General features: G+C 37.9%; 1 protein-coding gene across 3 annotated transcripts in view; it reads right to left on the reverse strand.

The window, feature by feature from the left end:
- Positions 1–18,520, reverse strand: part of LOC126235890 (ATP-dependent DNA/RNA helicase DHX36-like) — a 273,504-nt gene that overhangs the window by 148,475 nt on the left and 106,509 nt on the right. For all 3 annotated transcript variants that reach the window (XM_049944821.1, XM_049944818.1, XM_049944819.1), the window contains exons 6-7: positions 17,235–17,433; positions 11,535–11,709 (exon numbers count right to left, since the gene is read on the reverse strand). In XM_049944821.1, coding sequence (XP_049800778.1) covers positions 11,535–11,709; positions 17,235–17,433 — 374 coding nt within the window. The remainder of the gene's footprint in view (positions 1–11,534; positions 11,710–17,234; positions 17,434–18,520) is intronic.

Raw genomic sequence — 18,520 nt, forward strand, 5'->3', positions numbered from 1 at the left:
TATGTGAAGCTGAATCATGGTAAATGATTAATTACTTGAAACACTTGTCCTCGGAGGGGCAGCCAGACCTGGAGCATGCACAAAAATTATTATGAAACAGGAAAGGCCCTAAAAGATATGCAAGCAGGTAGCAAAAAAATGGTTCAAATGGCTCTGAGCACTATGTGACTTAACTTCTGAGGTCATCAGTCGCCTAGAACTTAGAACTAATTAAACCTAACTAACCTAAGGACATCACACACATCCATGCCCAAGGCAGGATTCGAACCTGCGACCGTAGCGGTCGCTCGGCTCCAGACTGTAGCGCCTAGAACAGCACGGCCAAAGCAGATAACAGAGGATAATAGTAATTATACCAAAAAATTACACGATGTTTTGCACAAACTATCAAAATACATCAGAATCACCCAATCCTAACTAAATATGAAAGCAGGAATCACGGAACTTCTGCTTTCCGACAAGTTCATGTCAACTTTCAGTCATGATAAAGTTGCTCAGATTCAAGCCAGCTGCAAGGCACAATGTGTATAATGATTATATACGGTATATTACCATCAATAGAGGAATGGAAGACATATAGAGGTATAACAGTTGTGATATACAACATTTGGAAGGGATTCATAGTAATCCTTACATGGGGAGACCCCGAATAAATTATATGCCACTGGCTACTGAAAGATGCCGACGCAAATGTAGGTGTGCCAATTTTTTCCCCTTAAACAAAGTATACAGGTCACATCAACTGCTCTTGAGGTGGAAGATTTAAAAATCTTAACCATGTAAATCAAAGGCTGTACTGCTGTACCATATAAAAACCTCCCAAGTGCTGATTTCAGCATTGAAGTACCTTCTGATTTCTTAAGTCAACACATGCAAATATCAAAGTTTTGCATCTTTGTCTTCCCACAGTCCGCAACATATACATTGTTATCTATTGTTATTGGGGTCTCAGCAATGCTTGTAGAAATTATAATTTTAAGGATACCCAAAAGACAATGTGTGAAAATACATATACAACATCAGCATATGAAACAAGTAAAAGGAAAGACAGATGTCTAAAAAATAAGATTATGAGATTAACAGAAAATGCAAAACAGCTAACAAGGAAAGTCAGGAGGAAAAAACATGTGGTTGCAAACTTTTATACACTGGTAGGAGGGGACTGTAATGAATACATATAAAAAATCGTGAACGTTGGGATGTGAGCATAGCGGTGGGGATACGGGGGTGCATTTCAAGGTCATTTTTTTAATGTTCTTCTTGAATATATCAAATTACATTTCCTACACAAAAGGCCTTACTTTTCTCCACACCCACTCTTCCAACATGTTACACCCTCAGAACACAACCCTTCAATACTTAGCTGTGGTAACAAATTTAATATCTGTTCTTAATTCATTTCATTTAACAATAAACATAAATTTTATACCATTGAAACACTATTTTTAGTGAACTGTGATTTTTCCCATCTCCTGCAACATGGAAACTGACAGCCCAAGAGAAGAAAGGTATATGAACAGAATCTATGTAAGGACCTTCATTCTTTTCTCAATGCTACAAGGGAAATTGATTCTTAGTTGTCCTGTACACCAGCTGCAGCATTCCTCTGGGAAAGGCAAATTCAAAAACCACAAGTGCAGCTCGCTTTTCAATTTACATACAGGCTATAACTCCCCATCTCCTGTCCAGTTCTCTCACATGACGATGAGCATTTTGGATGTGGGGGGCTCAATATCATGGTCATCTGTGTGCTGCCACGAAGTCAGCAACCCTTTCTCATGGTAGGGGCTACGGCTGTCACCACAAGCAGAGCAGATCATAATGTGATTCAGACTTGAAGGCAATATTCCAGAAAGAGGAGGAGGAGAGTAGGTGAATATTAAACAGGGGATATGGACACTGCAAGAGGAATTTGACAGAACAATAAAAGACCTAGGTGGAAGCAGTACCCCTGGATTAGATGACATTCACTCAAAATTACTGAGATCCTTGGCAGAGCCAGATGTGATGAAATTATTTCCACTGGTGTGCAAGATGTACGAGAGAGTCGAAATACTCTCAAACTTTAGGAAGAATGTAATAATTTCAATTCCAAGTAAGGGAAGTACTAATAGGTGTGAATATCAGTTTAGCTAGTCATGGTTGGAAAATATTGTCACTTATTACTTACAGAAGAAAGGGAAAACCAGTTGAAGTTGACCTTGGGGGAAGATCAGTTTGGGTTCGAGAGAACTGTAGGAACATGGGAGGTAATACTAATGCTATGTCTTATCTCAGAAGATATGTTGAAGAAAGGCTAATCAATGTTTAGAGCATTTGTAGATTTGGAAAAGGCTTTCGACAATATTGACTAGTATATACTCTTTGCAATGTTGAAGGCAACATGGAAAAAATGCATAGAGCAAAAAGTCTGTTTAAAACTTGTACAGAAACCTGTCAAACGACATGTAAGGAAATCAGTAGTTGAGATGCAACTGAGACAGGGTTGTAGCACATCTCCAATGTTGCTCAATCTGTACACTGAGCAAGCAATAAAGGAAACCAAGGAGAAAACTGGAAAGGGCATCTAAGTTCATGCAGAAGAAATAAAATCTTTAAGGTTTACTGATAACACTGTTCTGTCAGAGATGGTAATGGGCTTGGATGAACAACTGAATGGAATGGATAGTATCTTCAAAAGAGATTGTAATGCAAACAGCATCAAAAGTAAAATAACGCTAATGCAATGTAATCACATCAAATCAGACAATTTTGAGGGAATTACGTTAGCAAATGATACACTAAAAGTAAAAGATGGGTTTAGAGATTTGGGCAGCAAAATAAATGATGTCCAAAGTAAAGAGGATATAAAATGCATACCAGCATCAGCAAGGAAAGTGTTTCTGAAAAAGGGAAATTTGTTATCATCAAATATAAATTTAAACACCACAAAGCGTTTTCTGAAGGTATTTGACTGGAGAGCAGCCTTGTATGCAAGCAAAACTGGGACGAAAAAGATTTTGAAATGTGGTACTACAGAAGGATGATGGATATTATAGACGGCTGGATCAAATAACCAGTAAGGAATACTGAACTGAAATGAGGAGTACAGTAATTTACGGTTGTTGTTGTTGTGGTCTTCAGTCCTGAGACTGGTTTGATGCAGCTCTCCATGCTACTCTATCCTGTGCAAGCTGCTTCATCTCCCAGTACCTACTGCAACCTACATCCTTCTGAATCTGCTTAGTGTATTGATCTCTTGGTCTCCCTCTACGATTTTTACCCTCCACGCTGCCCTCCAATGCTAAATTTGTGATCCCTTGATGCCTCAAAACATGTCCTACCAACCGATCCCTTCTTCTAGTCAAGTTGTGCCACAAACTTCTCTTCTCCCCAATCCTATTCAATACCTCCTCATTAGTTACGTGGTCTACCCACCTTATCTTCAGCATTCTTCTGTAGCACCACATTTCGAAAGCTTCTATTCTCTTCTTGTCCAAACTAGTTATCGTCCATGTCTCACTTCCATACATGGCTACACTCCATACAAATACTTTCAGAAACGACTTCCTGGCACCTAAATCTATACTCGATGTTAACAAATTTCTCTTCTTCAGAAACGCTTTCCTTGCCATTGCCAGTCTACATTTTATATCCTCTCTACTTCGACCATCATCGGTTATTTTACTCCCTAAATAGCAAAACTCCTTTACTACTTTAAGTGTCTCATTTCCTAATCTAATTCCCTCAGCATCACCCGACTTAATTTGACTACATTCCATTATCCTCGTTTTGCTTTTGTTGATGTTCATCTTATATCCTCCTTTCAAGACATTGTCCATTCCGTTCAACTGCTCTTCCAAGTCCTTTGCTGTCTCTGACAGAATTACAATGTCATCGGCGAACCTCAAAGTTTTTACTTCTTCTCCATGAATTTTAATACCTACTCCGAACTTTTCTTTTGTTTCCTTTACTGCTTGCTCAATATACAGATTGAATAACATCGGGGAGAGGCTACAACCCTGTCTCACTCCTTTCCCAACCACTGCTTCCCTTTCATGCCCCTCGACTCTTATAACTGCCATCTGGTTTCTGTACAAATTGTAAATAGCCTTTCGCTCCCTGTATTTTACCCCTGCCACCTTCAGAATTTGAAAGAGAGTATTCCAGTCAACATTGTCAAAAGCTTTCTCTAAGTCTACAAATGCTAGAAACGTAGGTTTGCCTTTTCTTAATCTTTCTTCCAAGATAAGTCGTAAGGTCAGTATTGCCTCACGTGTTCCAACATTTCTACGGAATCCAAACTGATCTTCCCCGAGGTCGGCTTCTACCAGTTTTTCCATTCGTCTGTAAAGAATTCGCGTAAGTATTTTGCAGCTGTGACTTATTAAACTGATAGTTCGGTAATTTTCACATCTGTCAACACCTGCTTTCTTTGGGATTGGAATTATTATATTCTTCTTGAAGTCTGAGGGTATTTCACCTGTCTCATACATCGTGCTCACCAGATGGTAGAGTTTTGTCATGACTGGCTCTCCCGAGGCCATCAGTAGTTCTAGTGGAATGTTGTCTACTCCCGGGGCCTTGTTTCGACTCAGGTCTTTCAGTGCTCTGTCAAACTCTTCACGCAGTATCTTATCTCCCATTTCGTCTTCATCTACATCCTCTTCCATTTCCATAATATTGTCCTCGAGTACATCTCCCTTGTATAAACCCTCTATATACTCCTTCCACCTTTCTGCCTTCCCTTCTTTGCTTAGAACTGGGTTTCCATCTGAGCTCTTGATATTCATACAAGTGGTTCTCTTCTCTCCAAAGGTCTCTTTAATTTTCCTGTAGGCAGTATCTATCTTACCCCTAGTGAGACAAGCCTCTACATCCTTACATTTGTCCTCTAGCCATCCCTGCTTAGCCATTTTGCACTTCCTGTCGATTTCATTTTTGAGACGTTTGTATTCCTTTTTGCCTGCTTCATTTACTGCATTTTTATATTTTCTCCTTTCATCAATTAAATTCAATATTTCTTCTGTTACCCAAGGATTTCTATTAGCCCTCGTCTTTTTACCTACTTGATCGTCTGCTGCCTTCACCACTTCATCCCTCAGAGCTACCCATTCTTCTTCTACTGTATTTCTTTCCCCCATTCCTGTCAATTGTCCCCTTATGCTCTCCCTGAAACTCTCTACAACCTCTGGTTCTTTCAGTTTATCCAGGTCCCATCTCCTTAAATTCCCACCTTTTTGCAGTTTCTTCAGTTTCAATCTGCAGTTCATAACCAATAGATTGTGGTCAGAATCCACATCTGCCCCAGGAAATGTCTTACAATTTAAAACCTGGTTCCTAAATCTCTGTCTTACCATTATATAATCTATCTGAAACCTGTCAGTATCTCCTGGCTTCTTCCATGTATACAGCCTCCTTTCATGATTCTTGAACCAAGTGTTAGCTATGATTAAGTTATGCTCTGTGCAAAATTCTACAAGGCGGCTTCCTCTTTCATTCCTTCCCCCCAATCCATATTCACCTACTATGTTTCCTTCTCTCCCTTTTCCTACTGACGAATTCCAGTCACCCATGACTATTAAATTTTCGTCTCCCTTCACTACCTGAATAATTTCTTTTATCTCGTCATACATTTCATCTATTTCTTCATCATCTGCAGAGCTAGTTGGCATATAAACTTGTACTACTGTAGTAGGCATGGGCTTTGTGTCTATCTTGGCCACAATAATGCGTTCACTATGCTGTTTGTAGTAGCTAACCCGCACTCCTATTTTTTTATTCATTATTAAACCTACTCCTGCATTACCCCTATTTGATTTTGTATTTATAACCCTGTAATCACCTGACCAAAAGTCTTGTTCCTCCTGCCACCGAACTTCACTAATTCCCACTATATCTAACTTTAACCTATCCATTTCCCTTTTCAAATTTTCTAACCTACCTGCCCGATTAAGTGATCTGACATTCCACGCTCCGATCCGTAGAACGCCAGTTTTCTTTCTCCTGATAACGACGTCCTCTTGAGTAGTCCCCGCCCGGAGATCCGAATGGGGGACTATTTTACCTCCGGAATATTTTACCCAAGAGGACGCCATCATCATTTAATCATACAGTAGAGCTGCATGTCCTCGGGAAATATTACGGCTGTAGTTTCCCCTTGCTTTCAGCCGTTCGCAGTACCAGCACAGCAAGGCCGTTTTGGTTAATGTTACAAGGCCAGATCAGTCAATCATCCAGACTGTTGCCCCTGCAACTACTGAAAAGGCTGCTGCCCCTCTTCAGGAACCACATGTTTGTCTGGCCTCTCAACAGATACCCCTCCGTTGTGGTTGCACCTACGGTACGGCCATCTGTATCGCTGAGGCACGCAAGCCTCCCCACCAACGGCAAGGTCCATGGTTCATGGGGGGTAATTTACGGTAACTTGACTAAAAGAAGTGATCGGTTGATAGGATAAAACTTGAGGCATCGAAAGAATAGTCAATTTGGTAATGGACAGAAATGTGGAGGATAAAAATTGTCAAGGGAGACCTAGGCATGAAAACAGTAAGAAGTTTCAAATGAATATAAGTTGCAGTAGTTATTCATGTATGACGAGGCCTGTGCGGAATAGGCAAGCATGAACAGTTGCATCAAACCTGTCTTCTGACTAAAGACCTGTCACCTTTCACAAACAACATATTTTCCCACACTCTCAACAGCCAAACAGCAGCCTCATTTTGATGCAACCAAATATATTCCACACAGTGATTTGTGACTGGCTGTCATGGTACCACATGAGGTTACACACATTACAACTAGAATAGCACAGCACTGCAGGAAAAGGACAAAAGTAGCATTATGTGTCTCATACTTGGAACAAAATAAATTGCACAATCAATCCTGGTAGATGAAAGAGCAGTTAAATCAAGATTTGGTATTTACTGTTAAATACTATATCTCACAAGGGAAGTATAAGCTTACAAAATAGACCCCACAAACAGTGGTATGAACCATTCATATGCAAAACTGCACATCTTACCATGAGAGACATTTGAATCATCTCCCATTCAAGAAGAACTTTGGTAACATGAAACCAAATATCAGTATAACAGAGCTAAAAACATTTATTTTAATGCAGTGACCTATTACTGCATTTCCCTCTACTTAAAATAATTACACTATATGAACAAGAAACTTTTACTGTTGACCAAATAGTGTTGCACAGCTTTTCGGTCTTCAAACAACAGGTGTGGGTTTTCAATGAAGTGGACAAAGTGAAGTGTCACAGAACAATATGAACATCTAACTAAAGACACAGATCACTTCTGTATTCAAACAGTCTAATTCCAAATGCCACACCAATATATAAGACTGCTTGAATGTAGAAGTGATGTTGAAAGTGAAAAACTGCCATTAGTCAGAAGTTCACATTGTTCTATTCCACTATCCTTTGATCCCTTCACTGAAACCTCATACCTGCAGTCTGAAGACTGCAATTATAGAAAGTTTGTTATTCAGGTAGTGTGATTATTTTAAGGAGCAGGGAATACAGAAATAAGTCACAACATCAAAATATGTGTGTTTTTTGGCCCCGTTATATCAATATTTTGTTTCTTCGTGTTAACACAGGTCCTGTTTTAGACTTCAAATAAGTGATCATTCATATTTCTCTCAAGGTAACACACACCATTTTACATGCAAATGGCTCATGCCACTGTTTTTGGGATGAGCAATTTATATCCTTAGCACATTTTTATGTGGTCCTGAGTGTTCAAGGACATGCACATCCTTTGTCAATAGCATATAAAAATTCAATTCTTATTCCAAACACTCAACATAGACTGATCATGTTAAACTCTGCCAGAATATCGATACTTTGGACAGAATGTGCCATTGGACTTATGACAGTGTGTGTGTGTGAGTGTGAGTGTGTGTGTGTGTGTCACTTCACTAAGGCACATCAAGGAAGGATATTTGGATCAGAATCTATCCATCAACAGCCTACTGAGGTGCCTAAATAATGATTCAACTAGACCTACACTGCATTACAAAATCATTGCAAACACAGATAACTCACCAGCTGATCATGAATGACAAACATCAATTGTTAATCAAAATTCTCAGTCTAACAAAGCAGATGGATCCTTTCCAGCTGTTGTGTGTTTGTTCCCCCAAAAATTGGTATTAATTTTTTTCCAAATTTTGTGATGACTTTGATATGCTCAATTATAAGGGTATGTGCAAAGTACATACATATATCTAATATTGACTCAATGCTTATCCATTTTAACTTTATTATCTATTATAATCATTTGAAGTTCATGAACCAGCTAGTTCACCTGAAAACTGTGCTAATTACACAACTTCAGCAACTTTAGATTTCATTGTCATTGTTCATATGCAAACAAATACCTGATCACTGACTTCCTGACAAAGTAGATCAAAAAGATATCAAAATAAGAAAAGCAGTTATAAAGCTAATGACAAAATATGTTAGTAACCTTTGCACACTCACTCAGTTTCAGAGTAATTAACATCTTTAATAAAAACAGTTTCAGAGTAATTAACATTCAAATGAAAACACTGTTACTGAAACAGAATCCTATATTTTGGCAAGCTAACTAGCATAATTCAATAAAATTTATCATTGTATATAAATTATCATTGTATATATTATTACTAAAATTATCATTGTATATAAAAGTCCTCATCCAAACAAATCTTCTTCCACTATTCAGTTTTTTTTTAGAAATGTCAATATTTTATTGTAATTTATGGAAATCCAGCATACAACAATAACTAACTTTAATTTTAATTATGGTCAATCTGTATAAGAAACTTGTTGGAAGCCATTTAGGCCAGTCTGTAGTGAGTTTGAAAGGAGCAAGAACTATGTCCACTGATACAGGTAAATGTACCACAAACAATGAGTATAAATTACAAGTCAGAAAATGTACCAGAATTTAGAGAGATTTTGTTTCCAGAAGTTTATTCAATAATCCAGTGACTGTTTTTAAACCATTAATTGAACAGTGAATATGTAATTAGTATCACAGATTGTGTCAAACTTCAATAATGCTCATTATGACAGTAGGGTCAAACTGTGAATTGTACTATTTCCAAATTATACTTGCTGTGCACATTGTTTCCATATTGACATGACTGTTAAGATTTAAAGGAAAGTGATCTGAGAACGTTATAACTGACTATGCTGATGATTTACTTGCTATACATTAATATTGTGCTTAATTATGTCTATGTTAGGTTACTGCACTCTAAAAATTGACATCAGTGCAGTGGGTGGCAAGCTATTTATCTGCAGTTATAATAAATCAGACTTGATCTGGTCATAAACTGTAGTTTATTCAACATCTCATTGCAGGTAAAGTGTTTGAACTGCAATGCCAGTGTGAACTACATTATTAGTAGCAAACTGTCCCCATCACCAACCTTTCAGCCAGATTCGAGGTGCAGCTACTGAAGACACACTAGTACAGGTAATGGTTACTCTACATCAGGACACACAATGAGGATCAGCATGAAAGAAACTACTTTACTACTCCAATTGAGATAACATGATAAATGCCCCACTATCAAGGAGAGTGTAACAGAAAAAGGGTGTGAATGGAACAAATTAAGGATTTTTGCTCATTAAAAAGCGAACAGACCCTACAACTTTTAATCAATTGCATGACAAAGTGTCGAACACGGAAGATTTTAGAAAAGAGCACAGATACAGCTTTTTTCAAATCGTACAAGAAGATCTTAGACCAGTTTGTCTTATGCAACTACTGCAAATTTCTTGAACATGTAATTCTGAATATATATGATACTGAAAATAATACAAACAATAAGGTAACTGTTCCTCCAGTAACACAGATAACTTTTTACAATTACATCACAGAAAGTAATAGTTCCTAGACCTTCTGAAAATACACAAACAAGAGACTTTAGGAGGTGGATACCTCATGATCAACAGAGTACTTTGAATGTGTGTTGGATAATTCACATGTCAATGCTGGAGAACAGTGTTTGTAGGTTTGACTGGGGAACACCCTGACACTGAACACACACTCGGCCCACCCATGTGGTGCCAGTTCATTCACTAAAAACACAATGGTCAACTGAATGGTGAGTGAAGTCCCACATTAGACAGCTAGCAAAATCCATGCACTTTCTAAATGTTGTTGACGGTTAACAACAATGTTCACATCACATTCCAGGAGAAAACCATGCAGTGCAGGATCATGAACAACAGGTACACTGGAGACATTGGTGTAAACATTGGTTGATGGACAAGTGACAGCATGGTAGTCCTTGGGAACCCTTAAATTTGCTGTGGCTGCTTTGCCACATAACCTGGCACCATCAGCCGTATTCTTCCTCACCTACCCTTCCTTACAATTCCTAGTGACCTCACCAGATGTATGCATAATTATAATGAGTTATCCATCAATACATCTGGTGGGATTACAAGAGTGACCCAATCACCACATCTTTGACACACTGAGTGGTCCACAGGCACTTCAGCATGGTAAAAATTGTTGCTATGCTTTCAATGTCCTCCCTCAGAGCTAAATGACTGCAGTAGCAGGTAAGGCGCGAAAGAAGTTCCCTGTGAACATCTAAAGAAGTTACTGTCCAACCCAAGAAGAAAGCCTGGAACTGTAGATTGTGGATTAAATGATTAGTCACTTATCTAAGTGTAGATAATTGCCTAAATTTCACAGCAAAACCGGCCAACACAATGATAACAGCCTGAATTACAGTCCATGATCATTGAACAATTACTCAAGGAATCTTGAAAGTTGTTCATGGAACCATTTTAGTCACTTCTTTCCCTCATAATAAGTTTACCCTTTGAAACTACTTCAAAAATCATAATATCATGTACTTTCATTTCACACTACAAAAAATTTTGCAAAGGGAAGTGATGATAGCATTTCATTATTGTTTGTAAAGAGTGTCAAAATGATTCTTAAAATCAAACAATGCAAAATGGAGAAAGAATGTTAATAAATTCCCTTCAACAACAAGGTCATTAGAGATAGAGCAATACCTCAGTTGGAGAAGATTGTACGAAAAGATTTTTCTGATACCATCACTATGGCTTTCCAATGGAGAAGACTGGATTAAGAAATTGGCTTTGGCCTGGTTTTCTAAAGGTATTCTAGCAAATGACAAAAGTGATAAAGAGAAACTAGAGAAAACTTAAATTTGGTTGAATTTCATTATTGCAGAAGAACACTGAGCTGCTTTGCTTGGTAACTAGAATTCTAAATAATAATAAAAAAAAATCTAATATTAAGGAAGCTATTTCATCAATATTAAGGAAGCTATTTCATAAATATTAAGGAAGCTATTTCATAAATATTAAGGAAGCTATTTCATAAATATTAAGGAAGCTATTTCATCACACTACATTGCACTTTAAAAAACAAGAGTAGCCAAGAAAACTGTAGCATTAGTCAACCCCCTAAAGAGTTAAAAATACTGGAAACCATGCAGGTAGAGAGGGTCTACATGACAAAATTTCCAGTGTGCAAAATGGAACACACAAACACACTCACCCTAGGTAAGACATCCTTCAAAATGGTCATCACGAAGTCAGAAATTATATCTCGTTCGTGGATTTCATCAAGAACTATATGTGAGATGTCAGGCAGTGCAGGATCAGACTGCATCCACTGTAGCAGGATTCCAGTAGTACAGTAAAGTATTGAGCCAGTGTGTCGTGGCAATGCCCTGAAATTCATCCATAGTATGTGACTAGTGAAGCACATAATGTGAGTAAACTGAAAACAGAGGCCACTGGACATATTTATAAACATAAACGGCCCCCACAGCAACTAATGTACTGACTAGTGAAACTGGATATAATTCTTCATTTGAGAAGCCTTTCCCAAAAAAAGACTGAATCTCTCTTTCACACAACAGTGTCTCGAAACTCTCATTATATTTTCATAATTATGTCAACACATTCTTTCATTACTGTTCTCCATTGTTTTGTTTATAATCAGTAAGAATGATATATGTAAAAGTTACATGGTGGTGTTAAAATTCTTGTCTCAAAATGAGTCACTAGGGTCATCAATAATTGTAGTACTAGCCTCACTTTGACCCTCCCATGCAGAGACTGCTTCTAACAATCCCCTCCAGTCCTTGCAATTAGACTATCCAACCAAAAGTACATAGAAACCCTTATGTAATGTGGAATTGAAAACTAGATCTCAGGAGAGGTGGAATCTCTAGCATAAAGGGAGGTCAATAGAGAAGTAGAAACACCAGACTGTGTTGGTCAAGAAAGCTAAATAACTTCATATGTGGATTAGTCAGTGGATGTCACCTGAGCAACAAATCCATAAGGAGTATTTCAACCCGTCTCAAACTGTTCACATTGAGTGTTGCTGATGTGATTTTGAAATGTAAATGCAAAAGTATAACCATAGCTAAACCAAGACCAGGCAGAACTCAAGCATTGTGGAAGATGGTTGTAAAAAATCACATGAAATCAACAGATCGAACCATTCGTGTGTTCCGAAGTGCAACCAGTAGTCCAGCAGGCACATTAAAGTGCAAAGGGAGTTAAAAAGAACAGAGTACAATGGTCAAGCTTGTCCTCATAAGCCATACATTTCTGTAGACAATGCTCAATGACACTTAAGGTGATCGAGTGATGTAGAGTGATGATGATGATGATGATGATGATGATGATGATGGAAGCTGAAGAAATGAATTAAAATTTGTGCCACAGCCAGGATGTGAACCTGGGTCTTCTTGCTTACTAGGCAGAAATGCTGACCATTACACCACCACAGTACTATGACGAGCATTGCTGAGTGATGAATCTTACTATACCCTGTCACAATCTGATGGAAGGGTTTAGGTCTGGCGAATGCCTGAAGAATGTAAGCTGCCATCACGTGTAGTGTCTTCAGTGAAGTGTGGAGGTGGCGGGGGTTATGGTATTGGGGTGTTTTTCATTGTTAGGGTATGGTCCCCTTATTTCACTTACGGAAAACCTTAATGTGGAAGGATATGAACACATTTTACAGTACTGCATACTGTGTACTGTAGAGGAACAGTTTGGAGGCAATGATTGATTGTATCAGCATGACAAATGCACCCAGTCAGAAAGCAGTATGGTTTGTGAACAGTAACATGCCTGAAATGGACTAGCTTGCCCATAGTTCTAACCTGAACCCAATTGAAAATCTTTGGGATGAGTTAGAATGCTGACTTTGCTCTAGACTCCAGCATGCAACTTCATTATCTTCTCTGGTTTTGGCTCTTGAGAAAGAATGGGCTACCATTCCTCCAGTCAGACACCTCACTGAAAGCAGAGTTTACGCCATCATAAAGGCAAAGGGCGGACACACCGCATATTAATGTCTTCTAATTGGTGTCGCGGTAATTTTGATAAAATAATGTATATTGCCCCTCCCACTTTCCCAAAACCTTTATGTCTTTTTTTGTTAACACATTTTTTCGTCCAGTTTCTTTTCTCTTGAAGTCCTTCTTTACCCCACCTACCGCTGTTCTTACACACAACATGAAATTCTACTGTATCCAACAGACCCCAAGCAATGCTATGCCATTGAAGAACAATGTATTATTTCATTACCTGCACTTATTCTACACCTAAGAATTAAGAAAATTAACTATTTGAGATGCCCATGTGTGTTCTCGGAACGCCTATAGTGAATTATGCACAATCATTATGTAGAAGCCGGTATCAAGGAAAAAAAAAAATGTTTATGCACCCCCCCCCCTCCTTCTTCTTCTTGGGAGGAGGACTGAAAGAAATAAAAGACTGAGACAGAAAAATATTTACCGTATTTCTTGCAACTGGTTCAGGAAAAATTGATACTGCAGCCAGCACAAAGACAGGATCAGTCTTGGCCGCACTACAGAATGTTTTGCGTACACAATCAAAGTTATGCAGTTTGAATCTAAAGGTAATGTACACATGTCTGCATTCATGTAGAGCTTTCAGAGATGCAATATCAAACCACTAGACTGAGTACAAAAATTATTTTGTACCAAATTATGTGGATGGCTGAGATGTAAGCTGGAGCCTGCAAATAGGTGGTAAAATGAAGTTACCGAGTGGACTGAATTATCACACAAATTATGGAATATTAGAAGAATTTGTAAAACGGGAATATTCCAAGAACTGATCTATAGATCAGCCTCTAAGAGAAGAGATTTTAATACCAGCACTTGTATCATGGTTGCCACAAGCTGTACAAGAAAGGCTTGTAAGCAGTGTAACAGAAAAGCTAAAAATGGATCAGACACATGGCAGAGAAGAGGTTCTGACTAGACACAGAAGAGAGAATTTTTATATGAGAAAGGACATCATCTTGATTGAAGAGACATAAATTTCAAAATGGTTATGGTCAAGAGCATCCATACTGTTCAAGCAAATAGTGAAATGACAGGAACTCCCAAAGGAAGAACAACATGACACTGGAATGGAGATCAGAATGCAAAAGTTTTATAGAGAGGACAGGACAAAGACAAAATTGAAATGTTTCTAGACACAGCTCATTCTGCAGCAAAAGTAAATGGGTTGCGTCAAGAAAGGAAAGGCGAGAAAGAGAAACATGAGGGGTATGTAGACTGAGGACCCTCTGGACCATTAATTGAAGTTTTAAAAGATATGGTGACACAAGTTGACATTACCCAAAAGAAAAGAAGGAAAAAGAGGATATTGTGACAAAAAGGATCATCGAGGAAAACAGGCAAAGGCAAATGCAAGAAGCATTAAATAGTGAAATACCTGTTGCAGGATGCTACTTAAATCACCTTATCAGATAACATGTTTGTTAGAAGTTACAATGGAGGGCAAGAAATGCCCAGTTGCATCATGGAAAAACCAGATTAGTCTACATATTTCATCCTTCATTACTCTGAAAATAGAGTTAATGACCACAATATGCAAAATTGGGTGCTGCTGAGGGGATTAGATTAGGAAATGAGACACTTAAAGTAGTAAAGGAGTTTTGCTATTTAGGGAGTAAAATAACTGATGATGGTCGAAGTAGAGAGGATATAAAATGTAGACTGGCAATGGCAAGGAAATCGTTTCTGAAGAAGAGAAATTTGTTAACATCGAGTATAGATTTAAGTGCAGGAAGTCGTTTCTGAAAGTATTTGTATGGAGTGTAGCCATGTATGGAAGTGAAACACAGACGATAACCAGTTTGGACAAGAAGAGAATAGAAGCTTTCGAAATGTGGTGCTACAGAAGAATGCTGAAGATAAGGTGGGTAGATCACGTAACTAATGAGGAGGTATTGAATAGGATTGGGGAGAAGAGAAGTTTGTGGCACAACTTGACTAGAAGAAGGGATCGGTTGGTAGGACATGTTCTGAGGCATCAAGGGATCACAAATTTAGCATTGGAGGGCAGCGTGGAGGGTAAAAATCGTAGAGGGAGACCAAGAGATCAATACACTAAGCAGATTCAGAAGGATGTAGATTGCAGTAGGTCCTGGGAGATGAAGAAGCTTGCACAGGATAGAGTAGCATGGAGAGCTGCATCAAACCAGTCTCAGGACTGAAGACCACAACAACAACATGCAAAACCATGGCATAGATAGTTACAAACATGATAAAGGAGCACTGCTGGAGCAAGACGAATCACAACAGACACAACTTTGAAATATACACAGCAAAATTTTTTTTAGTCACTATACCATTGTGAAATAATGGCAAAAGGCGCTGATTTTAAAAGGCATTGCACTGGAATGCTTGTGGATTGGTGAGAAAGTTTTGCTAATAGTAGAGCTCTTTAAATAAGGTTTAACCACAGGCTTTCTTAAATGAGAGAGTTGATTTGCTAAATAAAAGAATGAATGAGTAGCAAAAATGAATTAGCAACAAGAATGAAAGTTTATGTTTGCAATAAGAGCAATAACAAAATGTAACGTGATTTAATGAATAAGTGCTCTCCCATCATATCAGCTGCTTCCCATTACTCTCTTCCATTACAAATCAGCCAAAATGCAGCCGAATAGCAAAGACTTATTGTTACATTAAAAGGAAATGCAAATGACAAAGTTTATCAAACTTTTCTTACATGACCATAACCATTCAATGCTGCAAGAATTCTTTCAGCAGGGGACTGTATCCTGCAAGGTGATAGTGCCCCTAACATCATCAAATGTTCAGTGTCAATTATGGGTGTGATCAGTACTAGAATTGAAAAAAATATATCTATCTTGGCATCCACAAAAACCAAATTTAAATATTATTGAGATACTGCTGCCTGTACTGATAAAACGTTTCTTGGCTTCTTAAACTTTAAAGCATGTCAAGGAATTTGAATTTTTTGATTTTTGGGGAATGACAGAAAGTCCCACTGGCTCCAATTTGGGATTCATCTGTATTTTATCCTTGGAAGCATTTGGGCTATTTTGGATGACAAAACTTATCCTACATCATATAAGGTGTGCTATTCTGTCTACACACCCTTATAAAATAGTCACACTACAGTAACTACTCCTTTACTTGTACATCTTGCCAGTAATAGTACTAAGATTTATGGTAGTCAATGAACACACTGAACAGAAAGAGGATCATAAACTTTTCTGAAAATTATAACATTTACTCTTTAGTGCAACTATTTTGCATGCATTGCTTTGTGTAGATATCAACACTGAAATGATAGAACTACATAATAATCAGTGGCAAACAGTGCGCAGTAGACAATAACGTTTTATTACAGCCTACATCCCACAGCCAATTGGGTACATTCAGGCTTTGGTTTACTCGGTGCACCATCGTCTTCCAACAAACATAAAATGCTTCAGAACTTAACACCAATGGGAATATTACTCTACCGTGAAGGCTATCCTTTCACAATAATCTGGGATCCAATGAATACTAGTAATAAAGCAGCACGGAGATTTGGATTCGCTAGCTGGCATCTCACACATTTATCTGCCACATATCCCTATACATTCCAGTTCCACATGGAAAACATTTTATTTTCTATGTTTCTCCCCCTAACAAAATCAGTTCTTATTTTGTATTCTTCCCTACAACTACTTTTCCAAATTTGGTCTTCTATTGTTTACAATCTGCAGTAAAATTATTACTTTTTCTCATTTTACAAAAATTATTTTGCACCATATCGCTTGCTATTACAACTTTCTCTTTGTTTATTATACACTAATATCTTTCAGACTGACCTATTTTCAAATGTGTCTGCAATTTTACGATGTTCCTCCACAGAAGAAAAGTATCAGTAATATACTAACTTCTCAAGTCGTATTTGGTATCCACAACTGCTGTCTTGACCACCACATGGTTCATCACGTTCTTCAGCAACTCTCTGGGCCACAGAAATGGCACTAATGCGCCGTGGTTGTGTATTGACTATGCGGCATATAGATCCTCGCTCAGCAGCAATTTCTGCATCCAAAATAAACTGTGCCACTTGTGTTGTCTTTCCACAGCCTAAAAGAATTAAACATGTATTAGAAATAAATGTTCATTTATAGTCACACAGAAAACAGTGACCAATTTTATGATGTTAAATTTATCTTCCACGATACGAAGAGGATTCAGAAGATGAGCAAACATGAGAATTGACATTTTTTTAACTGCATATCACACATCAGATGCGCACACTGTCAATTGGAAGATCGCAGATGTCATGGAAACATGGATAAACATGGAAGTGTAAAAAGTCACACAAGGAAGTCATTACCATATGAAAGAAGAAAAACTAAATATGTCACAGAACAATTAGACTTTCAAATATCACATGAGAAACCCCATTACATGGAAAATCTATATCAAAACAGCAGAAAAATTCCACTGAAGACTAAAACACCTTTGAGATACCTTACTGCCATCAGGATTGAGAAGAGGTGTAAAATTCAAAAGTGCTATCAAATTTCAAAAGGCACAAAGAATCACGTGGAACCACTATAAAAGAAAGTCATATTATGGAATATGAAACTGTAAAATTACATTACAAGACAGTTGTTTTACCAGCAGCACTTTCTACATGAGAGATAATAGCTATTGGGGTTAACTCTAGAGTTGCAGAAATTTAAAAGGAATAGTGGAAAATTTTCAGATGAAGTATGGCTCCACACACACACACACACACACACACACACACACACACACACACATTTGAATGAAGAGAACAACATCTGACCTCTACACCTTATTAGGCTCATGAAATCTGAGAACAAAAGACACTTGGGCTGGACAATAATACTCATGATTATTAGTTCAAAGAAAATTAAAGAAGAAACTAAAGAAGACACAAACATCACAGAAGGAATCATAACAAATAATCTAGCCTTTGGTACACTAGCTAATGGAGAATGGATAAATGAACAAGCTTGAAAGCTTGGTCAAAGGAATCGAAGCACGCACGCCTATGTACAAAGTGTGCCAACCACAAACAACATTGATGTTTTACAATTGCAAGTCTGTATCTATTCATTCATTATTGCTTCAGCTAACACAGTGATAAGTTGTGTTGTCATATGTCCACTTGAGCAGCAGCAATATAAAATAAACAGTG

The sequence above is a fragment of the Schistocerca nitens genome, chromosome 2 (genome assembly GCF_023898315.1).
Source record: "Schistocerca nitens isolate TAMUIC-IGC-003100 chromosome 2, iqSchNite1.1, whole genome shotgun sequence".
NCBI lineage: Eukaryota > Metazoa > Arthropoda > Insecta > Orthoptera > Acrididae > Schistocerca > Schistocerca nitens.